Source organism: Neoarius graeffei, chromosome 9, assembly GCF_027579695.1.
Source record: "Neoarius graeffei isolate fNeoGra1 chromosome 9, fNeoGra1.pri, whole genome shotgun sequence".
Lineage (NCBI taxonomy): Eukaryota > Metazoa > Chordata > Actinopteri > Siluriformes > Ariidae > Neoarius > Neoarius graeffei.
In genome coordinates, this window is record NC_083577.1 from 65427499 (window position 1) to 65453937 (window position 26439).

The 26439-nt window shown below is 41.5% G+C and overlaps 1 protein-coding gene across 3 annotated transcripts in view; it reads right to left on the bottom strand.

Annotated features, from left to right (window-relative positions):
- LOC132891945 (RNA-binding motif, single-stranded-interacting protein 1) overlaps positions 1 to 26439 on the bottom strand; it is a 132009-nt gene that overhangs the window by 79250 nt on the left and 26320 nt on the right. For all 3 annotated transcript variants that reach the window (XM_060930105.1, XM_060930106.1, XM_060930107.1), the window contains exon 2: positions 5616 to 5794. In XM_060930105.1, the coding sequence (XP_060786088.1) occupies positions 5616 to 5794 (179 nt within the window). The remainder of the gene's footprint in view (positions 1 to 5615; positions 5795 to 26439) is intronic.

The window sequence follows — 26439 nt, forward strand, 5'->3', positions numbered from 1 at the left end:
ACGTATACTGTTCTTAACCATTAGATGACAGGGCATACCCAACAACCCGCGTGTTCTCGTTCTCATTACAAGCCGATTCTGAGACACCAGTGGTGCTGACCTCTTCTGCACTTCAGACCTGCCTGATCCATCCTGATGCCCTACGTCTGGCTGGAGTCGCATCACATCGCTCCTGTACAGGACGGCCCCATACGGACAGTCGAAAGACGCACTTGGAAGACGCTCTGGACACTTAGTTTTGCTATGATGGCTGAGGACTACAATCACCATGCTAACTTTAGGACTGCCGTTGTCATGAACAGTTTTGCACTCGAGTTTCCATCAATGCACAGTTTATAACTTCAACAAAACAGACTTCATGTTAAAACTATAATGATTTTCCTGGTGACACAGCTGTACTTTGTGACTCTACAGGACACTATTATAGAAGCAAATTATTTATAATCATGCTATCTGTCATGACCCAGATGAGGATGGGTTCCCTTTTGAGTCTGGTTCCTCTCAAGGTTTCTTCCTCGTGTTCTTGGAGGGAGTTTTTCCTTGCCACCGTCACCACAGGCTTGCTCTTCAGGGATAAATAAATTTATCAGACATAAAATTAGCTCATATGTTTAAAGTCTTTAATTCTCCATAAAGCTGCTTTGTGACAATGTCCGCTGTTAAAACACGCTATACAAATAAACCGACTTGTATAGCAAATTCCCCACGTAAACGTATAATTGCGATAATGGTGAAGATTTCTGTGCTGAGACGTTTATTTAACATTGATGGAAGGAGCGTCCTGCGTCAGTGGTTTAGAACAGTCAGAGGTAAAGCTGTTCTTTTAGTTTTTAGAAAAGGGGAACGTCTTCAAGACCGACAGTTTTGCGTTTTCAGGTTTCTCTGCAACACGATATGTTGCTTCATGATAAGAGACTGGTGAGGGAATGACTATTTATAGCTGCTATAATGCAGGCCTAAGTGAGAATAGGAAGTAACTTATTTCACAGGCATTTCACCATGACATGTAGCGATAATTAAAATATATATTGTGTCATTCTTTCATTTATGAAAATTATATAATTTACGTATAGTCATTGGCAATAATGTGGTACAAGTTCAATAACACTGAGGTGCTGTTATTGTAAAACAAACAGCATCAACCTGATTGTTAAATATTTTAGTACAAAAAGCATGCCTTGTCATGTTTTATTCCTTACATATCCTGAAAGGCTTTGGTGCATAAATATAAAACAAAGGATTCAAACAAACATTCATCAAAACACAGCAGATGGTGGATAAGAATTTCTCTCACACACACACACACAAACACACACACAAAAAAAGCATGCAGCAAATTCACTAGTGTAAACTTTTGCAGAGGTCAGATGAGTATCTTCAAGGACACACACCATCAGTGAGTTTTTATGGCTTGATGTAATAAGGATAATGAAGAATGATTAACAGTTATTCCACAAAATCGAGTCGTACGAGCTGATAGCCGACGAGGTGCGTAGCACCGAGTCGGCTATAAGTCATGTACGACAAGATTGAGTTAAATAACTGTTTTATCCTATCCACATTCACTGGATTTTGAGAAACGGAGCATTTTTATTTATATTTTTTGCAAATCCGATAAACAAAAACTTTACACAAAACGTCCAACAAAATAATTTCCGCTTAGAATGTAAATAAACCGGTGAAATGACTGTAGCAATTTTGGAAAAATACGATGATAATTCTTGGGGGGGGGGGGGGGGGGGGGGGGGATATGTTCTTACTATCAAATACTTTCATTCCATGTTTTGTTGCTTTTTTTGTGGTTTTGTTTTCGAGTAGAGTTTTTATTTCGTCCTCGGTTGGTTCAGCAACACGCTCCGCCATTTTGTTTTTCTCTACTCATGGTATATGAGCGGATATCCTAGTAGTAGAGTAACCAGAGTGTGCGACTGCTCATATTGAATGAATGTGGCTATAATAATTATTATTCTAGTCCACTCAGAAGATGAGAACGACTGCAAACACACCACCTCTTCTCTGCCTTGTACAGCATGACTAACACTACGTTCACACTGCAAGGCTTAATGCTCAATTCCGATTTTTTTGTGAGGTCGTTCACATTAACAAATATATGCGACTTGTATATGTGATCCTCAGTATGAACGAAAAGTGACCTAAAAGTGTTCCGCATGCGCATTGCAGGATACGACGACGTCACACGCAGTGAGCATGGCCAGTGTTTACGGAAGTAACCTAAAGTTTCCTGTGTATGACAGTAGCCAGCATGGAGTACCTGGCGATGATGCAGTTGTTGTTGCGACGGAGCCAGAACATGCACAATAGCCTGATGTTAAGGACGAGGTTGAGAAGGAAGAGGGCAAGGGTTTTGGCTCAGGCGTTCTGCGGGGTAGTGACTGCAACCTCCGTTCAAAGGAACATCAAAGCCATGTTGTTGTAACTTTTTGTGAGAGACCCGCCGCCTACTTCAGCGCAGAATAGTGACGTTTGTGGCTTGTTGATGACGTGTAAGTCGGATGAATGAGACCTGGCGGTTCAGACTGAAGTCGCATATGAAAAGATCGATTAGGAATCGGAATTAGGACCACATATCCAAACGGCCTGGGTCGGATTTGAAAAAAATCGGATCGGTGTCGTTCATATTGTCAATAAAAGATCGGATACAGGTCACATATGGGCGAAAAAATCGGATTTGAGTCACTTCAGCCTGCAGTGTGAACGTAGGCCCTGTCCACATGGCAACGGATTCAGGTGACTCCGATACAATTGCTTATCGTTTAGGCCTGGCGTCCACACGGCACCGGCGTTTTGGGTGCCCAAAACGCAATCTTTTTGAGAACGGGTTCCAGAGTGGAAAGATCTGGCAACGTTGCCGTTGTGAAGTCGTCTGGATGAGTAGAACGGATTTGTTTACGATGACGTCACAACCACATGACTGTGAGTGCTTCACGCCGGGTAGAAGTGTAACGAATATCACCAGGAAAAAGCCTTACAGAGCACTAGTGAGAGTGAAACACGAGCTTGGATATTATTATTATTATTATGTTCAGTGTTAGTTCACAGTAGTAATGCAAGAAGCAGAATACTGACAGTAATAGTGAAGCAAAAACATGCAATTGTACAAAACACTGCAGCTCTACAGCAAAATATTCATTTATGAAATGGTCTGATTCTTAACACCAGTAGTGCCAATGATCTTCTCATTGCGATGAGAGTTGTCAACAAATCCTATAACTTGGTTCATGAAACGCGCTTACAAAATATTTTCACTGTGAATATTTATTGTGTAATGGTGCAATCCCGCCAGCAAAAATAGGGGAAAAAAGGAGCGATCTCACCTCTTCAGATGTTGATTTAAGTCCGACAATACATTCCTCAAAAAGGGCGTAGAGGAGCAAATTAATCCAATTTATTCCGGACCATTAAAGACGCCGCCTTCCGCGTAGAATCATACGTCATCCTCGCCGCCATATTGGAGAGGTCAAAGCGGAGAATAAAGATTAGCTGCGTTTAACTGTACCAACAGGTTTACCATCCAAACGAGATCATATGGGATTACCTTTCACAGGTGAGAAACAGCAAATTAATCCATCAACGTGTATCATTCAATTTATTCCGGACCATTAAAGACGCCGCCTTCCGCGTAGAATCATGTGTCATCCTCGCCGCCATTTTGGAGAGGTCAAAGCAGAGAATAAAGATTAGCTGCGTTTAACTTTACCAACAGGTTTGCTGTCCAAACGAGATCACATGGGATTACCTTTCACAGGTGAGACTGGAAAAATACTTTTCATTGTATTTGGTCATTATAATGTAATTTTACAAACAGATTTTCCTGACTTTGTGGCTAATATGAAGTCTCGCGCATAATAGTTTATGCGCATGCGTCCTTACTTCTATTGTTCTGGTGTCTCCGAAGGGACCGTCTTATAGCGCCCCTAGAGGTGTGGCATGTGTATTGCATCGTTTTCAGCAAGCGTTGCGTTGCCATATGGACCTGATATTTTACTGATTGTTGCCCATTTGGACGCGATATATTTTTAAATAACATCTCGTTGCCGTTGTCGTGTGGATGTAGCCGTAGTGTTAAAGGGTCAAAAGGGGAAATTGTTTGGGCCATCAGAATGGGATTAAGCTAAATGTAGCTAACACTTTGGAGATCACATTCCTGGGCCTTACCTCACCTCACACTAATCCACAACCTTTAATGGCCGTTCTTAAGTGTTCAGACATGGCCAGTAAAATAAACATGTCAGAAAGTCACTCGCTGGTGATTAAAGCCTCCATCAATCAAACTGTTCCCTTCTTTCATTCGTCTTCTCAAGGTATTGACTAATTCTTTAAAATATGCAAATATGCCATGGTTTATGAGGCAAAACTGTAACATTAGGTGAGCTAATTATATCCCAGGAAGCGAGAAACTTGACTGTCAATAACGTGGAACATGAAATTGCCACAGTTTGCTTTCTGTGCCCCCTCCGAAGCAAACACTCCAGGAAAGCTATAAGAGGACGAAGGAAGAGAGATTGAAATGTGCTACAAAGTCAACATCTCATAGTTTGAGCACGTGACTGTGTGTGTGTGTAGAAAACAGGCAGTTGACAGGGAGTTTGGAAAGAGGAAAATGAGATTTCAAAGTCACCTTGCTGGTCAAGCAAAGATATAAAAGTGCAACGAGACCCGGCTGTAATGGAGGCCTTTTACCTTAAAAGGTTTTCAGGAAGTTCATGATCCTGTAGCCATATTCATTACCAGCTCCTTTGGATCGTGCTTTTCTCCTGCATGGCTATCAATGTCGTATTTCATTTTCTGTTTTAAAATGCAATATTCTCATAAGATCCCATATCACGCTCAGCAAGGCATTAGAACTGATCATTTATTCATCACATTCCCTCCAGTTTAGATGTGTGAAAAAGCAAGTTGTGGAGCATATTAATGCTGAAAGAAGCCGACTGTATTTATGGTGCTCAAGCATAATGTAAAGGGCAGAGAGCTGCAGAAAAGTCCCTCAACATCACCGCTCATCTTCACGATGGCTGTAACACTCAGGTGGTGACTTCTAACACTGCTAACTCTGCTGCAAAATTCCTGTGAAAACACCACTGAATGTATTTACACATCTCATAACACCATACCAACCTGTGATGCATGGCCGTACTATCTGTGTGGTGTGATTGTTAGTTTCATATCTATAAGGCAACTTGGAGGAAAAAAAAAAACAAAACAAAACCAAAAGCAGCAACTACTGCATTGTGGTTCAACTGATTATCACCATATACACGACCCAGCGTGTGGGATCTGGAGCCGTGCTGATACACAAGACTGATGTTTGTGTATTTGAGGCCATATTCCCCTCCTTGAGCCATAATCGATCTCCATTTCATAGCAGCTCATTCCTCTCAGAGTGCAATTGGGATTAATGAGCCACAGCCAGTTGTTCAGATCTGCAGGAGGCTTTTCTCCAATCTCTTCGTCCATTCCAGTAAGAAACACACACACACAAAGTCTCTGGATGCATTACTACCTTTATATGAAGCTAAAAGTCAGTCCAAGGCATTCACCAAGGCCAAGTTGTTTAAAAAAAAAAAAGCGATAATGAGATGAAGTTGTGTACTCACGGCTGGCAGAGTTTGACCAGGTCATGGTCGGTAGTTGCTGGGGGCAAGCCCCGGATGTACAGGTTGGTTTTGCTGAGCTGCTCCCAGCCTGCCGTACTGCTGCTGCTGCTCTGATTGGTGCTGCTGTTGGTTCCGGGGCTCGGGGGAGCCATGGGCTGAGACGACGGGCCAACGGGGGGCTGCCAAAAGTGACAAAACCAAAACATGGTCAGAATGAAGACACACAAGAACACATGGGTGTGAAAGGCAAACATGGCCCTTAGATCTAGCAGTGAGAAAGAAAGGCAGGAACAGATATAGGGAGGTCTGTGTAACTTGGGACTCGATGTGGTAAGCGAGAGAGTAAGGCTATTAGGAGTATCAACAGTTATTAGATAAACAAAAGATGATTGTGGACTGCAGGAAAGCCATAGGCTAATCCTGCTTGCCAGTGGTGCATTTATAATGTGCTTATTGAAGAAGAAACGGAACCCAAGTGTGTTATATTGATTGAGCTTACAGTAAAAGGGCTCGTGTAGTCATCCTAATGCACATAGGGGTGTGACAGCCATCCATAAATCTTACTCTGAAGTGCATGGGCTGTAAAACGTACACTGCACTTGATATGTTTTCATGGATGCAATAATAATCTCACACTGATGGGCCATTCAGAAACACCATTTGTTCCACCTAAACTGGAAGATAAAGAGGTGGATAATCGATATAATAATCTGTTAAAAGAGGTGAACAGTTGCCATGTGTACTTACAGCAGAACCCCATACTTAAGCGAATATGGTAATGCGTCGACCTGATTTTTGATGGCTTGACCGTACGATGAAAAACATACATGTACCATCACAGGCTTTGGCTAAAGTCTATAGAGGCACCGGTCTGTATGTGTATGTTTAACTGAGTTCAAGCGTGTTTAAGAATGTAATTGGCGTGCCAGCCTCAGGTAGCGATTCCACAGTCACGGCGTGGCGCCACTGTGTACGTGCCACGTTACATAACCTCAGTTTGCGATGTAAGCCTCCTTGGCCGACAGAGGTGGACAGTAACGAAGTACATTTACTTGAGTACTGTACTTCAGTACTGAGTATCTGTACTTTATTTTTTTTTGAAAACTTAGACTTTAACTTCACTACATTTGAAAAGACAAAAACATCATACTTTTTACTCCACTACATTTCTGTCAAGGTCCTCGTTACTATGAAGCGGCTTTGAAAGTGGATGTTTTTTCTTCTCTTTTCTAAAACGCGACTGATTTTTTTTTTTTTTTGCAGGCGACACTGAGACAACCTGTCAGTAAATCACTAGGGTCATTTCATGTCCATAGACTGTATAAAATCAAGTTCAGTGATTTCTCAGCAGCGTTATTTGAACACGATCAGTTGATGGCAGAACGGAAGGAGACGGTTCTTCTGGGGAATGCACGCACCCGTGGTCATACCTAGAACCCATGGTTCAATTTTCTGAAAGGATTACACTGCAAAAACCTGGCTTACAAAAACAAGAAAAAAAAAAAGTAATAAAATGGGGGCGTCGTGGCTCAGGTGGATAAGGCGCCACACCATAAATCCAGGGACCTGGGTTCGATTCCGACCCGAGGTAATTTCCCGATCCCTCCCTGTCTCTCTCTCCTGCTCATTTCCTGTCTCTACACCGTCCTATCCAATAAAAGGTGAAAAACGCCCAAAAAATATATCTTTAAAAAAAAGTAATAAAATGAGGAATATTTTACTTAAGCAAAATTATCTGCCAACAGAACAAGAAAATTTGACTTGGCAAGATTTTTAAAAACAATATATCTAGCTTTAGAAACCCCACAGATGTCTTAAAACTAGTGTATTTATACTAAAAACAAGTAGATTTGTACTACTCACTTTAACATGCTAGGTACTTTGTCCCCCAACCAACAGTTTGACTATTTCATCTGGGCATATCGGTGTGCTCTGTTTAAGTAAGTGTTTATACCAACTGAGACCGTCAAATAAATCAAAATCAAAACAAACCAATCAATTTTGTAGCCTATTTTTGTTGCCAGATTGACAATACAACAATTCATTTCATTTAGTTATCTGTTTTGTGTTAAGAGATTAAAAGAAAGGATAAGATGCTTGAAATAAGAAATTCTGACTTTGACAAACTTGTCATGGTTAATATAACACCGATGAAATTATGGTAATTCTCATTTTAAGACAGAACTTACTCATAACCAGTAATAAAATCTCAGTAACAAGTTATAATACCTCATTAAGATAACTGAGGGAAAAAATGCTTAAAGTAAGTGAAATACTCTTACACAAAACCTGCCTGGAAAGGAGAATTATCTTGACAGACAAATAAGCATATTTTGTCTTGATTAGATTTTACTTTTTGCAGTGGATTTGTTTCGTTTTAAATGTTTGCTTTGTTTACCTAAAACGAACCACATCACGGCTGACAAAAACTCACCGTCCAACCTGCGGAAGCATATTGAGGTATGTAAACGTTTTATTCCAAAAGAAAGCTTGCAATGAAGTTGTCTGTGCTTTTAGAGCTAGCGATAACGTTGCAATGGCTATGCAGTCTGGTTAGTCAAATGACTTTCTATGGATTTTCCTGCCAAGTTGCCGTAGCCTTGTCCACGGCTAACGTTAACACATAGCTAGTTAACTTGGACACCGTTAGTATGTAAACACGGAGTTACAGTAACATGAATAACATTACCTTACCTGAAGTCCTTTCAGAAATGTTTTAGCATAATCTTGCCAAATAAACGGAATGCAGAAAATCTCTTTTCTAGTAACGTTAGCTACCCAATATGATTTTGAGTTTGAAAAGCGTTTGCTAGCATGTCAGGTGGAGCTTCACTGACTAGCTAGCTTAACATTCAACCACCATGATGTACAGCATGCATTCATTTTGTGAACTCACAAAATAATCCAGTCGGTTGCTTCAGAGGCATGAGGTATTATAAGCATTGTGTCACTAATACAACAGAAAATGTACTTTTAATACTTAAATATTTTTAAAAGCAAGTATTTCAGTACTTTAACTTAAGTAAAAATTTGACTGGACAACTTTCACTTGTATCGGAGTAACATTTGACCAGTGGGATCTGTACTTTGACTTAAGTTGGGTACTTCGTCCACCTCTGGTGGTCAAGCGGTCTACAGTGCTCACCGGAAAGGAACAGATTTTGCAACGTCAGTTTCGAATCCTGGCATCAACGTAAAAAGCTGAGCCCAGACCTGCACAGGTCTCGAGTTAGTCCAATAGCTTGTTAGATGATTGACAGCTTCGGTTATGTAAGCGTGACAGACTGATGTAATCGCAGGAAGAGACTGTACTGAAAAAAACACTAGAAAACAAATCCAAAAACGTAGACAAAGGACAGTTGAAAAACAGGCAGTGGTCGAGCAAGGCACAAACAGGATATCAGAGGTAATACAATACTCAAGGTCCAAAAACACAAAACAGGGTCAAAACCAGAACAGCGAGACAAAATACAAGGCTTTCGCAAAGTCTGTGTTACTGGGAGTCTTTATACGTCTGTGCTGTGACTGAGCTCTAATCAGGAACAGGTGCATGGTAATTGGTCCTAATGGCACGTGCAGGCTTTGCAGTCTGCGGCTGCGCACTCCGAGCTCCAAAGCACATGAAATGTGAAAGATGTAACCAGACAACTGTTGAACAAGTCCAGTTTGATATTCGATCATAACTATATTGTAATAATGTAAAGTAAAAGCGCTGGGTCACTGCTGTCCACCAGGCACCCAGCAGAGTCACGCCATAATAAATGTCATGGTGTTGTTTCTGGCGTATGGCACGCAGTGGCAAAGAAAGAAATATGTACTTGAAACCGCAATACATCTCATTATTGGCATTACTGTCACAAGACAATGCAGCAGTTTACTGATGTGAAATACACAACACTACACAATTTGATGGTTCATCTGCTATTATGTTATTCTATTCAGGTTGATTTTGTGCGCTTGCAAATATTTTGTTTATACACTCACTCATCAGGAGCTCCACTTTTAGACAATGGTTCAGCAACACACTCCACCATTTTCTTCTTCTTTAGGGTTTTTTGGCGGTTGGCAAACCAACCTAAAGGTGCATTACCGTCACCGGTAATTAAACTATATTCTTTTAGTGATTTCTGTTTCTTTTAAATACTTGATAAAGCTGCCATTTTGTTTTTCTCTACTCACGCTATTTGAGCTGATTGGCTACTCTGCTACTAGGCTATGAGCGCAAGATTGCTCATATCCAGTGAACGTGGATAGGGATGGATGCATACATCCATACCAAAACATAACATAACATAACATACATACTGCTCAGCGTAAATGAGTACACCCCCTTTGAAAAGTAACATTTTAAACAATATCTCAATGAACACAAACAATTTCCAAAATGTTGAAAAGACAAAGTTTAATAGAACATCTGTTTAACTTATAATGGGAAGGCCACTGTTGGATTTCTGAAGAACAGACTGAAAGTGATTCAGTGGCCAAGTATGTCTCCTGATCTGAACCCAATCGAACACCTATGGGGAATTCTGAAGAGACAAGTTGAGCATCACTTTCCATCCAGCATCCAGTCACTAAAAGAGGTCATTGTTGAAGAATGGAAAAAGATTGATGTTGCAAAATGTCACCAACTTGTTCATTCCATGCCTAGAAGACTTGGTGCTGTTATTAAAATCATGGAAGCCATACAAAGTACTAGATGTAGTAGTTTTTGTTGTGGGGTGTACTCATTTTTGCACCACCCTAATTTGAGTAAAACTGAAAAATGTTTAATCTAAGTTTATATTATTAACCTTACTTTTTCCCGTTATAAGTTAAAACAGATGTTATATTAAATTTTGTCTTGTCAACATTTTGGAAATTGTGTTCATTGAGAGATTGTTTAAAATGTTACTTTTCAAAAGGGGTGTACTCCTTTACGTTGAGCACTGTACACACACACACACAGAGTTAGGTCCATAAATATTTGGACAGAGACATTTTTCTAATTTTGGTTCTGTACATTACCACAATGAATTTTGAACAAAAACAATTCAGATGCAGTTGAAGTTCAGACTTTCAGCTTTAATTCAGTGGGTTGAACAAAATGATTGCATAAAAATGTGAGGAACTAAAGCATTTTTTAAACACAATCCCTTCATTTCAGGGGTTCAAAAGTAATTGGACAAATTAAATAATTGTAAATAAAATGTTCATTTCTAATACTTGGTTGAAAACCCTTTGTTGGCAATGACTGCCTGAAGTCTTGAACTCATGGACATCACCAGATGCTGCGTTTCCTCCTTTTTAATGCTCTGCCAGGCCTTTACTGCAGCGGTTTTCAGTTGCTGTTTGTTTGTGGGCCTTTCTGTCTGAAGTTTAGTCTTTAACAAGTGAAATGCATGCTCAATTGGGTTGAGATCAGGTGACTGACTTGGCCATTCAAGAATATTCCACTTCTTTGCTTTAATAAACTCCTGGGTTGCTTTGGCTTTACGTTTTGGGTCATTGTCCATCTGTATTATGAAACGCCGACCAATCAGTTTGGCTGGATTTGAGCACACAGTATGTCTCTGAATACCTCAGAATTCATCCGGCTGCTTCTGTTCTGTGTCACATCATCAATAAACACTAGTGACCCAGTGCCACTGGCAGCCATGCATGCCCAAGCAATCACACTGCCTCTGCCGTGTTTTACAGATGATGTGGTATGCTTTGGATCATGAGCTGTAACCATGCCGTTGGCATACTTTTTTCTTTCCATCATTCTGGTAGAGGTTGATCTTGGTTTCATCTGTCCAAAGAATGTTCTTCCAGAACTGTGCTGGCTTGTTTAGATGTTTTTTAGCAAAGTCCAAACTAGACTTTTTATTCTTGAGGCTTATGAGTGGCTTGCACCATGCAGTGAACCCTCTGTATCTACTTTCATGCAGTCTTCTCTTTGTGGTAGATTTGGATATTGATATGCCTACCTCCTGGAGAGTGTTGTTCACTTGATTGGCTGTTGTGAAGGGGTTTCTCTTCACCATGGAAATTATTCTGCGATCATCCACCACTGTTGACTTCTGTTGGTGTCCAGGTCTTTCTGCATTGATAAGTTCACCAATGCTTTCTTTCTTTCTTTCTTTCTTTCTTTCTTTCTTTCTTTCTCAGGATGTACCAAACTGTAGATTTTGCCACTCCTAATATTGTAGCAATTTCTCGGATGTTTTTTTTCTGTTTTCGCAGCTTAAGGATGGCTTGTTTCACCTGCATGGAGAGCTCCTTTGACTGCATGTTTTCTTCACAGCAAAATCTTCAAAATGCAAGCACCACACCTCAAATCAACTCCAGGCCTTTTATCTGCTTAATTGAGAATGACATAACGAAGGAATTGCCCACACCTGCCCATGAAATAGCCTTGGAGTCAATTGTCCAATTACTTTTGGTCCCTTTAAAAACAGGGTAGCACATGTTGAGGAGCTGAAACTCCTAAACCCTTCATCCAATTTTAATGTGGAAACCCTCAAATGAAAGCTGAAAGTCTGGACTTTATGTCCATTATATAACTATAACACACACACACTAATATATATATAGTGCGCGCGCGTGTTTAAAAAACACAATACGGCTATGTTAAACATTATATTTAATTAGCTATGTCTCATGCTCAATCTATGATGTCACATGATGACCAAAATAGTGGGTGCAAAACACAAAATGCCTCGGGTGCAAAATGCGTAAACATAACATCTAATTCACCAAGCTGGATACAAATCAAATCAAGTTTATTTGTACAGCGCTTTTAACAATAAACATTGTCGCAAAGCAGCTTTACAGAATTTGAACGACTTAAAACATGAGCTAATTTTATCCCTAATCTATCCAACAAATTTACTTCTAAATCATTCATAGGAGCATTTACACAAGGTGTGGTATCCACGGAAATCCTATTCATTTGAAAACGTTTTTGTATCCTCCGAAAACGCTTGAATTTGAGTAAAAATCAATGTGCAAGTCTCACTGCTGTAAACCTGGTTCGATCAGCTTCAAACTGTATAATAGTTACTGCAATTTTATAGACACCGATTACACAGACATGCTAAATTTAAGTTATTTTAAATTTTATGAAACACAACGCTATTATCTATTTACTTTGGAAAAAGGAAATGGTACCCTATACATGGAAGAAGAGCTGGTCTGTACCTGTGGGAAATGAAACACTGCAATGTTGGAGCTGCGTCCCCTGAAGATTTAGTGCACACCAAATCATTTTTGGTTCTGAGTTTTGTGGGCAAAACTAAAATGTAAAGCACATTTTGTAATTTATGAACAAAGAAAAAAAATTAAATCAGGGTTACAGAAACCTTTTCTCACTCAGTTTGGCCTACAAAAGATTCACGTAGAGTACCAGTCAAAAGTTTGTACACCCCTACTCATTCATAAATTTTTTTTTTCTGCATTTTGACCATTTTCTACATTGTAGAACACTGAAGACACCAAAACTATGCTTCTAATAGGAAATGCTAGATCATTTCAACTATTTTCAAGATATTTTCACTTGCCAAGATATCATTTTTTGCAGTGTAATATGAACTATGGGTCTTATTTACAACCCCAATTCCAAAAAAGTTGGGACAAAGTACAAATTGTAAATAAAAACGGAATGCAATAATTTACAAATCTCAAAAACTGATATTGTATTCACAATAGAACAGACAACATATCAAATGTCGAAAGTGAGACATTTTGAAATTTCATGCCAAATGTTGGCTCATTTGAAATTTCATGACAGCAACACATCTCAAAAAAGTTGGGACAGGGGCAATAAGAGGCTGGAAAAGTTAAAGGTACAAAAAAGGAACAGCTGGAGGACCAAACTGCAACTCATTAGGTCAATTGGCAATAGGTCATTAACATGACTGGGTATAAAAAGAGCATCTTGGAGTGGCAGCAGCTCTCAGAAGTAAAGATGGGAAGAGGATCACCAATCCCCCTAATTCTGCACCGACAAATAGTGGAGCAATATCAGAAAGGAGTTCGACAGTGTAAAATTGCAAAGAGTTTGAACATATCATCTACAGTGCATAATATCATCAAAAGATTCAGAGAATCTGGAAGAATCTCTGTGCGTAAGGGTCAAGGCCGGAAAACCATACTGGGTGCCCGTGATTTTCGGGCCCTTAGACGGCACTGCATCACATACAGGCATGCTTCTGTATTGGAAATCACAAAATGGGCTCAGGAATATTTCCAGAGAACATTATCTGTGAACACAATTCACCGTGCCATCCGCCGTTGCCAGCTAAAACTCTATGGTATGCCACATGGGCAGCTTACACATCTGGAAAGACACCATCAATGCTGAAAGGTATATCCAGGTTCTAGAGCAACATATGCTCCCATCCAGACGACGTCTCTTACAGGGAAGACCTTGCATTTTCCAACATGACAATGCTAAACCACATACTGCATCAATTACAGCATCATGGCTGCGTAGAAGAAGGGTCCGGGTACTGAACTGGCCAGCCTGCAGTCCAGATCTTTCACCCATAGAAAACATTTGGCACATCATAAAACGGAAGATACGACAAAAAAGACCTAAGACAGTTGAGCAACTAGAATCCTACATTAGACAAGAACGGGTTAACATTCCTATCCCTAAACTTGAGCAACTTGTCTCCTCAGTCCCCAGACGTTTACAGACTGTTGAAAAGGGGATGTCTCACAGTGGTAAACATGGCCTTGTCCCAACTTTTTTGAGATGTGTTGTTGTCGTCATGAAATTTAAAAATCACCTAATTTTTCTCTTTAAATGATACATTTTCTCAGTTTAAACATTTGATATGTCATCTATGTTCTATTCTGAATAAAATATGGAATTTTGAAACTTCCACATCATTGCATTCCGTTTTTATTTATAATTTGTACTTTGTCCCAACTTTTTTGGAATCGGGGTTGTATTAGTCTTTGTTAGTGTGCAAAGCGTCAAGGTAAATGCTGGCTACTTTGAAGAATCTGTAATATGAAACCTGTATACGTTTTTTGTTTAGCACATAATTCCATGTATGTTCCATATGTTATTTCATAGTTTTGGTGTCTTCAGTGTTGGGACATACATGGAATTATGTGCTAAACAAAAAACATACAGGTTTCATATTATAGATTCTTCAAAGTAGCTAGCGTTTACCTTGATGACGCTTTGCACACTAACAGACTAATAAATAAGACCGATAGTTCATAATACACTGCAAAAAATGATTTCTTAGCAAGTGAAAATATCTTTAATAGTTGAAACGATCTGGCATTTCCTATTAGAAGAATACAAGACACCAATTCTGAGGTTATTAAACCTAGTTCTAGATTGCAACCAACTGATTCCAAGACATCTTATCAAGTAAAACTATCTGTCCATGCAGCAAGATAATTTCACTAGTATTAAGTAATTTTCTCCTCAAATTCAGTTTTCAATTTTTTGCAGTGTACAAAAGTTAAACTTCTTGCTGCCTGAATAATTAGGTTTTCAGGATGTTTTGCTGAAACCGACATCACTTAAGGTGTGTTAAAAGTACAAACAAGGTTGCGGACAAGTCAGCTAACATGCAGAGCTCACACTCACCAGCTTCTTGCTGTTATGGTTAAGCTGGCACTTAATGGCACTCCTCGCGTGCGTAAATTTGGTTCATATGTAATGTGCATATAAATGTTGAGCAGACTGCTGTGTTTAAAGTATCTCAAACATTCACAATTTTGCATGAATTCATTTGGGATGATGAAAAGATCTTGAACGTCACTGAAAACGTATGAACTACGCCACTGGAGCTACATCCTGACTGATTTTGGTGGATTCCCCAACAACAACAAAAAAAATTGAGGTAATTAATATCTGCCCAGGTTTTAGGATATGTCGGACCAACCCTCCTAATGTCCCCTTTAACAGGAAAGCCCAAAACCATTCATCACCTTTTTGTTCCGAAGTGGAGATTGCACCGTGTAATACTGGACAGCATTACGTGACGAAGTTTTCATTTGGTTGCAGAGCAGCTCTATAGAATGTTAGATGACATTTAATTAAAATCTATATAGTCCCTGTTGAGCTTGAAACACAGGTGACCTGTAACTTTAGCAATGAGAAGAGTCACCCATCTCCCTCCCCCAACAATTGTAAAGCGACCTTGGGTGTGAGAAAGGTGCTATACAACTCAATAATAATAATAATAATAATAATAATAATAATAATAGGGCGGCACGGTGGTGTAGTGGTTAGCGCTGTCGCCTCACAGCAAGAAGGTCTGGGTTCGAGCCCCGTGGCCGGCGAGGGCCTTTCTGTGTGGAGTATGTTCTCCCCGTGTCTGCGTGGGTTTCCTCCGGGTGCTCCGGTTTCCCCCACAGTCCAAAGACATGCAGGTTAGGTTAACTGGTGACTCTAAATTGACCGTAGGTGTGAATGTGAATGGTTGTCTGTGTCTATTGGCCCTTTTCCACTACCCTTTTTCAGCTCACTTCAGCCCGACACGGCTCGCGTTTCGACTACCAAAGAACAGCACGACTCCGCTCGCTTCAGCCCTGCTTAGCCCCTAAAACTCGCACGGTTTTGGAGTGGGGCTGAAGCGAGCCAAACCGAGCCGAGTGAGGCTGGGGGCGTGAGCAGACACTCCCCTGTGCACTGATTGGTGAGGAGGAGTGTCCTCACATGCCCACACACGCCCCGCGAGCACGCTGGGATCTGTAAACACCGTAAACCCGGAAGAAGAATTACGAAAATTTCTGAAGCCTTATGCGCCTCGCCTCATCTATACGCTCTTGCCAGTATCTGTTGGCGTTGTCGGTGACAACAAGCCACAGCACCAAGACCAGCAACACTAACGACTCCATGTTTATTGTTTACTATCCAGGTCGTGAGCAGTGTTGGGCACGTTACTTTCAAAAAGTAATTAGTTATAGTTACTAGTTACTTTTCCCAAAAAGTAACTGAGTTAGTAACGGAGTTACTTTGTCATAAAAGTAACTAATTACCAGGGAAAGTAATTACTCCATTACATTTTGTTCCCCCTCAAAAAAAATCAAATTCAATTAGTGTAATCATAATAAAAGTGAATGTTAAGTGTTTAATGACTGAAATGGACACTTAACAGAACCAATTAGTAACCTTATCTACACTATATTAATATGTTTGTGGGACAATGTGAGATAAGACATATCAAATGTAATATATTTTTGTAGTTATTAAAATTATGTTACTAATTACTGGCCACTGACGAGGACAAACGCTTTGTTCCTCGACATAATGTACATTGCACGTAAACACTCTTGCCTTTTATTTCAAGTAATGAAAAGTAATGGCTGTATTTCCAGTGTGAAAGCGCAGTCTTGGGCTGACCGCTCGCCATCGCTGTGTCTTCCGATTGAAAGAGCGCGCAGTAGTGCAGTAGGCGTGGCCTACCTACGTATGTTGTCCAAATCTACTCTGATTGGCTTACTGTGCCGTTGTCTCGTGTCTCCCCGCCCCACACTAAAGCAGAGTAAAGAAAGGCTGAGCGAGCAGCGTGCCAGATGAGAACAGCTTTAATAAAGTAACGCAGAGTATTTTATTGTAAGTAACGGGAACGGCGTTATAACGATGTAAAAAGTAATTAGTTAGATTACTCGTTACTAAAAAAAGTAACGCCGTTAGTAACGCCGTTATTTCTAACGCCGTTATTCCCATCACTGGTCGTGAGACTACCGCTTAAAAGCTCACTGATGTCACTGTTTGCGCTGCTTAACGACATCACGTGACGTCCACCTACTTTCACTAACTCCACCCAATGTGTCCACCCACTTCCAGCCAGCACGGTTCAGCGCGGTTGTAGTCGAAATGCAACTCCAACAGCCCCGCTCAGCTCAACTCAGCACGGCACGGCTCAGCCCGACTCAGCCGCGTTTGTAGTGGAAAAGCGGCATATGTGTCAGCCCTGTGATGACCTGGCGACTTGTCCAGGGTGTACCCCGCCTTTCGCCCGTAGTCAGCTGGGATAGGCTCCAGCTTGCCTGCGACTCTGTAGAACAGGATAAAGCGGCTAGAGATGATAGGAGATAATAATAATTATTATTAGTAGTAGTACGAGTTGGCCTAGCGGTTAGCGTGTCCACCTCTCGATCAGGAGATCGTGAGTTCTACTCGCAGTCAAGTCATACCAAAGCCCATCATAAAAATGGTACCTACTGCCGTCTGGCAAGGCACGCTGCAATACAGATGTGAGTGGGAAGTCAAACTCTCGCGGTTACCAAAGGACTAGCCCCCCCACTGTAACCCTAGCTGTATAGGTGAGAGGCCGAGGGCTATGGAAACGGAGATCGGTGCCGCCCAATTGCATGGCGTGGGAAGGACTTCAGACTTTTAGTAGCAGTAGTAATTTAAGACCTAATATTTCTATTCACGTGAAACAGATTGGGGGGTTGGGGATGTAAAAGACAGGATTGAGGACTCTGCTCAGATTGATGTGTTAACAGATGATCATTAAAACCGATACACACCTGGTCTACTCAAAGCAAGCTTGACAAGACTGTAGCAGTCAGATTGGCCAAGCTTATCATATTTCCTCGCCATTACCTTATAAATCGAACTTGAAGTTAAAAAACACAAACACAACACTGCTCCTAGGCTGAGAAAACAACCCTAGCAGTTTGTCTAAAAGGAGCAAACAGAAGCGTGGCGTACAAATGGGCTCTGATTCCTGACTGCAAACTAAATAACTCCACACTGTCAGCGCTGAATGAAGATAAATATCTTGCTCCACTGTGCTTCATCTTCTTCCCTTTCCACCCCTTCTCTCAAGCCAGAAGAGCTCAACACATGGCAAGGAGAAAGAAGCGGTGGGTGGGGGAGGCTGATGATGTGTGCGCACAAGACATACATCCTGCTGAGCTTCCTGGCAGGATTTGTCTTTTGTTATTTTACATTTAAAAAAAAAAAAAAAAAAATGCATGGCATTTACAAGGCATGGATATATGCATGTTTGCAAGCAGGAAGAAGCAGCAGCCATTTCCAGCATGCCTCGCAGAAACCTAATAGTCCCCATGACAAGCTCTACACTGCAAATACAACCTCTCACTGCCCCATGGGATCTCACACACACACACACACACACACACAGGAAACCACTCGCATGCCAAGGTCCTCACATGCAAACCAGTCAGAGAGGCACGTCTGGGAATGAAAAGTAAGCAACAGGAAAAGAATGACAACACTGCGTCAACCCTGCAGGGTGTGATATGTTTGTGCGCGCGCGCGCGTGCGTGTGCTGTGCAACACCTACTACAGCTGTGTGGTAAAGCACCTCAAATATTTATCTCTGCTTTTCTTTTGGGCTTGCAAAACTGAAACTATGCTGTGCCTAAGCATTAGGAAATTCACTTCATGTGAGGTTTTATAACGTATTTAACATTTCAACCACAAACAGGGATGAGAGTGCATGTTGAGAAAAAAAAAAAACTGAAAAGTAGCAGGGGGGGCTGGGGGCCACAGTTGATGGCACGACGGACTTCACGGACGAAGTCGTTGAAACTGAGCCTGCGGTGGTGATCGCAGCAGTACCAGTCGCCAGTGGGTTGCTTGTGCCCAGCTCCGCGGGTGTAGTTGGACTTGAAGTATGTTAAAAGCACTTGATATGGAGTAATTGCTCTTTAGCAAAAATGTTTTCTTACGGTGTTTCACTGATCCGGCATGACTCTGTAGAGCCTTTAATCCTCTTGATGCATAAAATATTACATCGTCACACACCATACAAAAAGCTTTACTGGGAACATCGAGTTTTTTCACGAATTCACCAATGGTTACCGACACCGAGCCATGCTTGCTATCTACCGGGGCTAGCGTAACTTTATTATCCAACCAGTCCCATCTGAACTTATTCTTCACACTCGCATCTATTTCACGCACCTTAGCTTCATCTCGCTTTTCAATCGTATTCAGCATTTTGATGTTTAAACATATTATGAACACAATAACTATCTAAATGTACAACACAAGCAAATTTGGAAGTCACAGTGAAAAAGCGGGAAAGTTTTCACCATGATGAATGTTGGTTGGCTGTTGTATCCTTAATGTCAATGTTTTGACCAATCATAAAGCAGATAACATAAGTTTTACTTCACATACAAGCTGTTGTTAAACGAGATTGTGTGGGAATCAAAATGGAGGCATTCGAATAGAAATGTAAACACTGGTCTACATCTATCGACTGACAAGTTCAGTCTCAGTCACCAGGATAAACAACCCCCCCCAATAAAAAAAAAAAAAAAAAAAAAAATTCTCAATGGATTTGCAGTAATATAAAAAATAGCATTTTTGAGTCCAAAAAAGCGGAATTCCGCCAAAAAGCGGAAAAATCTCATCCCTGCACAAAACAAATTTCTGATCAGGCTTGCAGTACTCGAGTCCCGGACTTGTGCCCGAATTTTAAGGACTTGAGCACTGATGACTCGGACTCTTGCATTTACAGCATTCGGACTCGTAAATTGGAGACGAGGACTTGGATTTTTTTTCTTTATTTTTTGTAACATGCCATAATTTGGCATAAAAGACTTATTTCTATCTACATTAACTTTTATACCAATTTCGTGCAAGAGAATGCACATTCACCTGTTCGTACATTAGGTTCAGGAACAAACTAGTGCTAAAATGCCTGGAGAGAACGACCCTAGGATTGTCCACTTTGCTTATACAGACTTATCGTGCGGTATGCGCGCGCGCACGCGTTGGGGTAAGCACTGCTGCGCGCTCCATATGTAGAAGAACTATTGAGGAGACGGCAGGGACAACCTCAAACGCACACAAGTGACGGCAGGACAACAAACCAAATCCAAGTTTCCTGCCATGTACTTCCATGGTGTCAGAATCAAAAGCTTTCATTTCTGAGATGCATCATGTTTGTGTGACATGGTTATGTTCCTGAAATAATAAAGCACATTAGAGTATCATGTTTGTGACATAGATGCTTAAAGTGGAACTGAAGTCATTTTTAAAAACTTGCTTTATTTCTTTAAAGTGTTATTCAATTACGTTTTCGGTTTTATTAACCTTATATTGTGACTCGTATTGGCATATCCCATTACACTTATCAGCCTTTAGCCATGTTGAATGTAGTTCGTATGGTCCGCGGCAGGCGTCGCTCACCCGCGCGATCTTCACAAGACTTGTGCGAGACTTCAAACATGACGTGTCAGCGCCGCCATTTTGAAAACTGTTTACACAGCAACCAGATCGCCATATCATTCCAATTTAGATTAATTTCTAGATTTGCCAGCTTCATCAGTGATGGAGTGTCAGTCCTGCGTGCTGTGGCGCGCGCACCTGAAGGCGCGCCTCGGGCTGCGTGAGTGCCGAGTGGACTCCAGCACGTACACTGTGAACAAGGCGCACCTGAGCTCAATTAAGGAACTGTGTTTGTGCTTATTTAAGGACTGTGCTGATGCATTTGCATAGCAAAGTATTACGATAGGCATGTATACGTTACCAAGCCTTTCTACCCGTTGTCTTGATTTCCTGTTTCATGATCCTTGTGCCCGTTTCTCGTTCTTGTTCTCACTTAGCCTTTGATGTACTGTTTGCGCCTCGACTGACCCTTTTGCCTGTATTCTCATTTTTGATCAAGGCTGCTGTTTTGGATTGTTTGCCTGTGTGTGTATATATCACACACAGGCAAACAATCACACACACACACACTATATTGCCAAAAGTATTTGCTCACCTGCCTTGACTCACATATGAGCTTAAGTGACATCCCATTCCTAATCCATAGGGTTCAATATGACGTCGGTCCACCCTTTGCAGCTAGAACAGCTTCAACTCTTCTGGGAAGGCTGTCCACAAGGTTTAGGAGTGTGTTTATGGGAATTTTTGACCATTCTTCCAGAAGCGCATTTGTGAGGTCACACACTGATGTTGGACGAGAAGGCCTGGCTCTCAGTCTCCGCTCTAATTCATCCCAAAGGTGTTCTATCGGGTTGAGGTCAGGACTCTGTGCAGGCCAGTCAAGTTCATCCACACCACACTCTGTCATCCATGTCTTTATGGACCTTGCTTTGTGCACTGGTGCACAGTCATGTTGGAAGAGGAAGGGGCCAGCTCCAAACTGTAAAAAACAGTCTGCATGCCTAGGTGCTTGATTTTATACACCTGTGGCCATGGAAGTGATTGGAACACCTGATTCCGATAATTTGGATGGGTGAGCAAATACTTTTGGCAATATAGTGTATATTGTCTCACTGTATATATATTCTGCACTTTGTTAAACTGTATACTTCTGCACATACATCCGCCTCCCTCGCGTACAGGACATGGAGATTATTCCATACGACTTCGAACCAACTGAGAAGAGTTGGAAAGACGACAGGATAAGGACGAGTCTGTCGCGCTGGTATTTACGTCATTACTGGCATGATCTTCACTAAGGTTTCGGACAGCACTACAAAATGGCATCCACATTATATAGTGCCCTATTAAAGTGTGTAGGGAGCGATTTCAGACACAAGGAAAACTTCCAGCTTGATTACGTCAGCATTCGAAGGCCGGCGCGCGCGTCTGACAATGTTGACAGACGTTGGTCACTTTGATTTCCGCTGTACGTTTTACTTCCATCCTACGATGTCTCGCACAGGTCTCAGTGAATCTCGTTTACAGCCACTGCTTTGACGTATGGACCGATATATTACACAGCATATTTCAAACACTCAACTTGCTATAGCAGTGACAAAATCGCTATTAAAAATACATTCCTACATTTTATAAAATGAGATAAATAGAATTTTGATGATTAAAAAAAAAATTGCCTTCAGTTCTCCTTTAACATAAGGTGCCACTAGCCTTTTCCTAAATATTCCTGATAGAAGACATCTTTTTTGGTGAATTTATTGTTGGCTATGGTATGGGACGTACATCTTCACACTACTCAAAGTTATCAGTAGGTTTTAGAGAGAGTGTGCGCACGTGTGTGACAGCTGTGTCATTTGTGTCAGACTCGGATTAATAGTGGACTCGACTCGAAATTTTCTTTAAACGATTTGGACTCGACTCTGGGGATTTGAGACTGGACTCGGACTCGAGTTTTAATGACTTGACGACAACACTGCTTCTGGGTAACACATGTTTTGCCTCAGTACGCCTTATAAGCCACAAATTGTGCATTCCCAAACATTTCACCAGATATGTGCAAAACTTATAAATATAAACCCTTAATTTAGCCGGAAACTGGTTCCCCACTGAAAAACCACACATACCAGAGAAAATCTTGGAGGATATTTGGACAGGCTTTTACTGCACCGGGTTAGATAGCCCTATTCTTCACATTATAAAAGGAGCTCTTGTATGGCAGAGCCAATCACTTCCGTCCTGTTTGCATGGACACAGATGTTCTGCACTGGGGAGCTTTTCCTCCTCAAGTACTCCCTCTGTTCCACTCTGATTACCCCCTTCTCTCTCTCCCTTTCACAGTATGTTCAAGGAGTCACAAGAAAAGAGGAAGCGCTCGGAATCTGAGGAATGAGGCAGTGACGGCGTTGAGCAATCACAGTCTGGATGTCCTCCAGAGGCACAGATCGTCTTTCCAGCACTCACGAGTCTCCTCGGCAATCTAACACTCGCTGTCTGGGATTTTAGAGGTGTACCAGACCTTTTGTCCTCCCTTTGGAAAAACCAAAAGCAGAGATACAACACACTGGCAGTACACTCCGCTCTTGTCCTCATAGCCCTGTACGTATTTAACCATATTTTTGGCCAAACCTGGCGAGCTTCTGATTTGCTAGGAAAAACTGGCCGGAATTTTAAGTTCACTCCAGGCTGCTTCTGAGAACACACCTGAACTGCACCGCTGTGCCTGAGGCTGCCCATCTCAAAAGTATTTATGAACCACAAGTTAAAGAGGAAGCCGTAAAATTCCTGCCCAAGGAAAGCGGATTAGGTCAGAACCTACTCTTTGCTTCAACCACAGAGAAGACTGAAAAACATCCTAGCTTAGGGCAATAAAACAGTACAGCTGAGTGAAAACAATGGTTATGGCCCCGTCCCAAATGGCACCCTAAGTCCTGCAGTCCTCCTGCAAGTTCACACACTGGTGACATAACTGAGATGTGGGAGTAATCGAGGGCTTGAGAGTTTTACGAGTTAGCATTTGTCGCGGCTCGTCATACTGAGATACTGACAAAGTCATCAACTTGCAGGTCGTTACTCATGCAAACACTTGTGCAGATTGTTTTGACGAGCTATGAGCAAAAAATAAATTTGTCACAATACAACGACCAGTGAAACTTGATTTTCCATTGCTGAATAAAATTTAAGGCAGCACATACCCCTTTTCCACCAAATCAGTTCCAGGGCTGGTTCGGGGCCAGTGCTGGTGCTGGTTCACAACTCGTTCAACTCGCAAGCCAGCTGAGAACCAGTTTGCTTTTCCATAGCTCGCGGTGCTAAGAGGAGACACGTCATTACGTCGCTGTATACGTCATTACGTCGCTACGTTTGCATAAACCTTGGCGCGAATATCAAAGCAAAAACAACATGGAAGCAGCAGCGGCAGCAACAACAACAATAATGGATGACTTCGCGTTTGTACAGCTGCTGCTTCTCGTCGCTTAAAAATGGCGATCTTTTGCGGTCTTGTTATTGTTGTTGGTCTTAACAACTCCACCCCCCTGCTGACGTAAGCGGTTCTTTCCTCTGGCCCAGCAGAGAGTTGGTGCTAGCCTGGAACCGGTTTTTCTGGCCCCAGAGCCAGTTCTTTGTCAGTGGAAACAGAAAACCCGGTTCCAAACTAAGCACTGGCCCCGAACCAGCCCTGGAACTGCTTTGGTGGAAAAGGGGCAACAGTGGTGCAGTGGTTAGCACTGTCACCTCACAGTAAGAAGGTTCTGGGATTAACTCTCGCAGTCAACTAGGGCCTTTCAGTGTAGCATTTGTGTGATCTCTTCATACCTGCATGGGTTTCCTCTAGGTGCTCTGGTTTCCTCCCACAGTACAAAGGCATGTAAATTACATCAACTGGTTACTCTGAACTGCCCATAGGTGTGAACTTGAGTGTGAATGGTTAATTGTCTCGACGTTAACCCTGCGAGAGATTGGCGACCTGCCCAGGGTGTACTCTGCCTCTCGCCTGAAGTCAGCTGGGATTGGATCCAGCTTCCCCTGCGACCGACAGATAAGTGGTATAGATAATGGATGGATGGAATAAAATTTATAATCTTCAGTTCCTTCACTGAAATTTAAACAGTAGCAGTAATTCCACATAAAATTGTGGAGCACATTATAGATTATGTAATATTTATACAACAGTTAGTTCCAGTCCACTAAATTAATTGGTTGAGAGGCGTTCCAAGAAGGCGGATATTTAGTACAACAGTACTGGGATGTTTCACTGTGCAAATCACGCCGTTTATCGGTGTTCGGCAGTTAAAATTCCACTTCCTAGTTCAGAACGGTTACTATGGTAGTGCTAATGACATTAGCAAACATAGCAAATAGTATGTTTTGGGAATATAACTTTCGACTTAAAATATGAAAGGTCGCCAAATGAATATTAAAAGGAAGAAGGGATGCCACTTTTACTGGAAGCACCTTTAACAGGAATGTACAAATTAAAATCAGTGTAAGATAGCTAGTCAGCTAGCCATCATGCTATAAAGTGGGTGTGGCTTCTTTGGGATTTATTTCCACTCGCACAGCAAAAATAGACTTTTGTTTATAAAACTGTTGTATAAAAAGCAATATCACGTCTGAGGTCATGCTGTTGTACTGAATATCATGGCTTTATATTAAAAAAAAAATTATTCACATTCAGTTTAAATCAATCATTTGATGGGATTTGCTGTTTGCTTCTGCACAGGGTGTTAGATGCTCCAGTGTCTTGCAAAAGTATTCATCCCCTTGGTATTCGTCCTGTTTTGTCGTGTTACAAGCTGGAATTAAAACGGATTTGGAGGGTTAGCACCATTTGATTTACACATGCCTACCACTTTAAAGGTGAAAATAGTTTTTTTGTGTGACACAAACAAGAAGATGAAAAAAAAAAAAAGAAAAGAAAAAAAAATCTGGAGTGTGTATAGGTATTCACCCACCCAAAGTCAATACTTTATAGAGCTACCTTTTGCTGGAATTACACCTGCAAGTCTCTTGAGCAGGGCAGGAATTTCACGAGGGCCACGGACCTCGTGCCCTCTCAATTTGGCCTTGTGCCCTTGGAAAAAAAATATCTGCCGTAAGGCCACAGTGGCCTTGATGCCCTGCGGTTTTGTAGTCTGCCTTGTGACTGCCAAGACGTATTTTTTTTCCTCAATAGACGCAGGTGATGACATTCTGGATTCTTATTGGGCAACTCATCAGTGGTGGATCGGACTTGAGCCGGGCATGAACCGCTCCGACGTGCTATAATGATACCAGTCTATCACCAGCCAACCAGGAGACTTAATCAAACGCATCCCCCGCCCACTTGTGTCCGCGTCTGAGACGTTGAATTTTCACAGAAGGAGGGAAGAAGTTGACTGAGGTAAGACACGGTGATAAATTAACAAACGAATAAGACAGGAATTTCAACATATAGGGCTTAAGTTTGTTACCGTTAAATAAGAATTGCTTGTACAGTAACGTTATGTCGTTACAACGTTGACCCACTTTTAACGTGCCGAGTACCGACTGTAGCCGGTAACAAATGCTAATTAGCTTGCTGTCAAGTTTTTCCTTTGTCGAGCTTTAAGCGTAAGGTCATGGATGTTACTACTGCTTGTTCCTGCCGTAATGTGATACGTGCTGTTGTCTGTTCATAGCCACTTTTTTAATCTATGCAGTTAGCGTCGTTTTGTTACTAGTATTGTATGTTTCTTTTTGCTGTTTAACCGA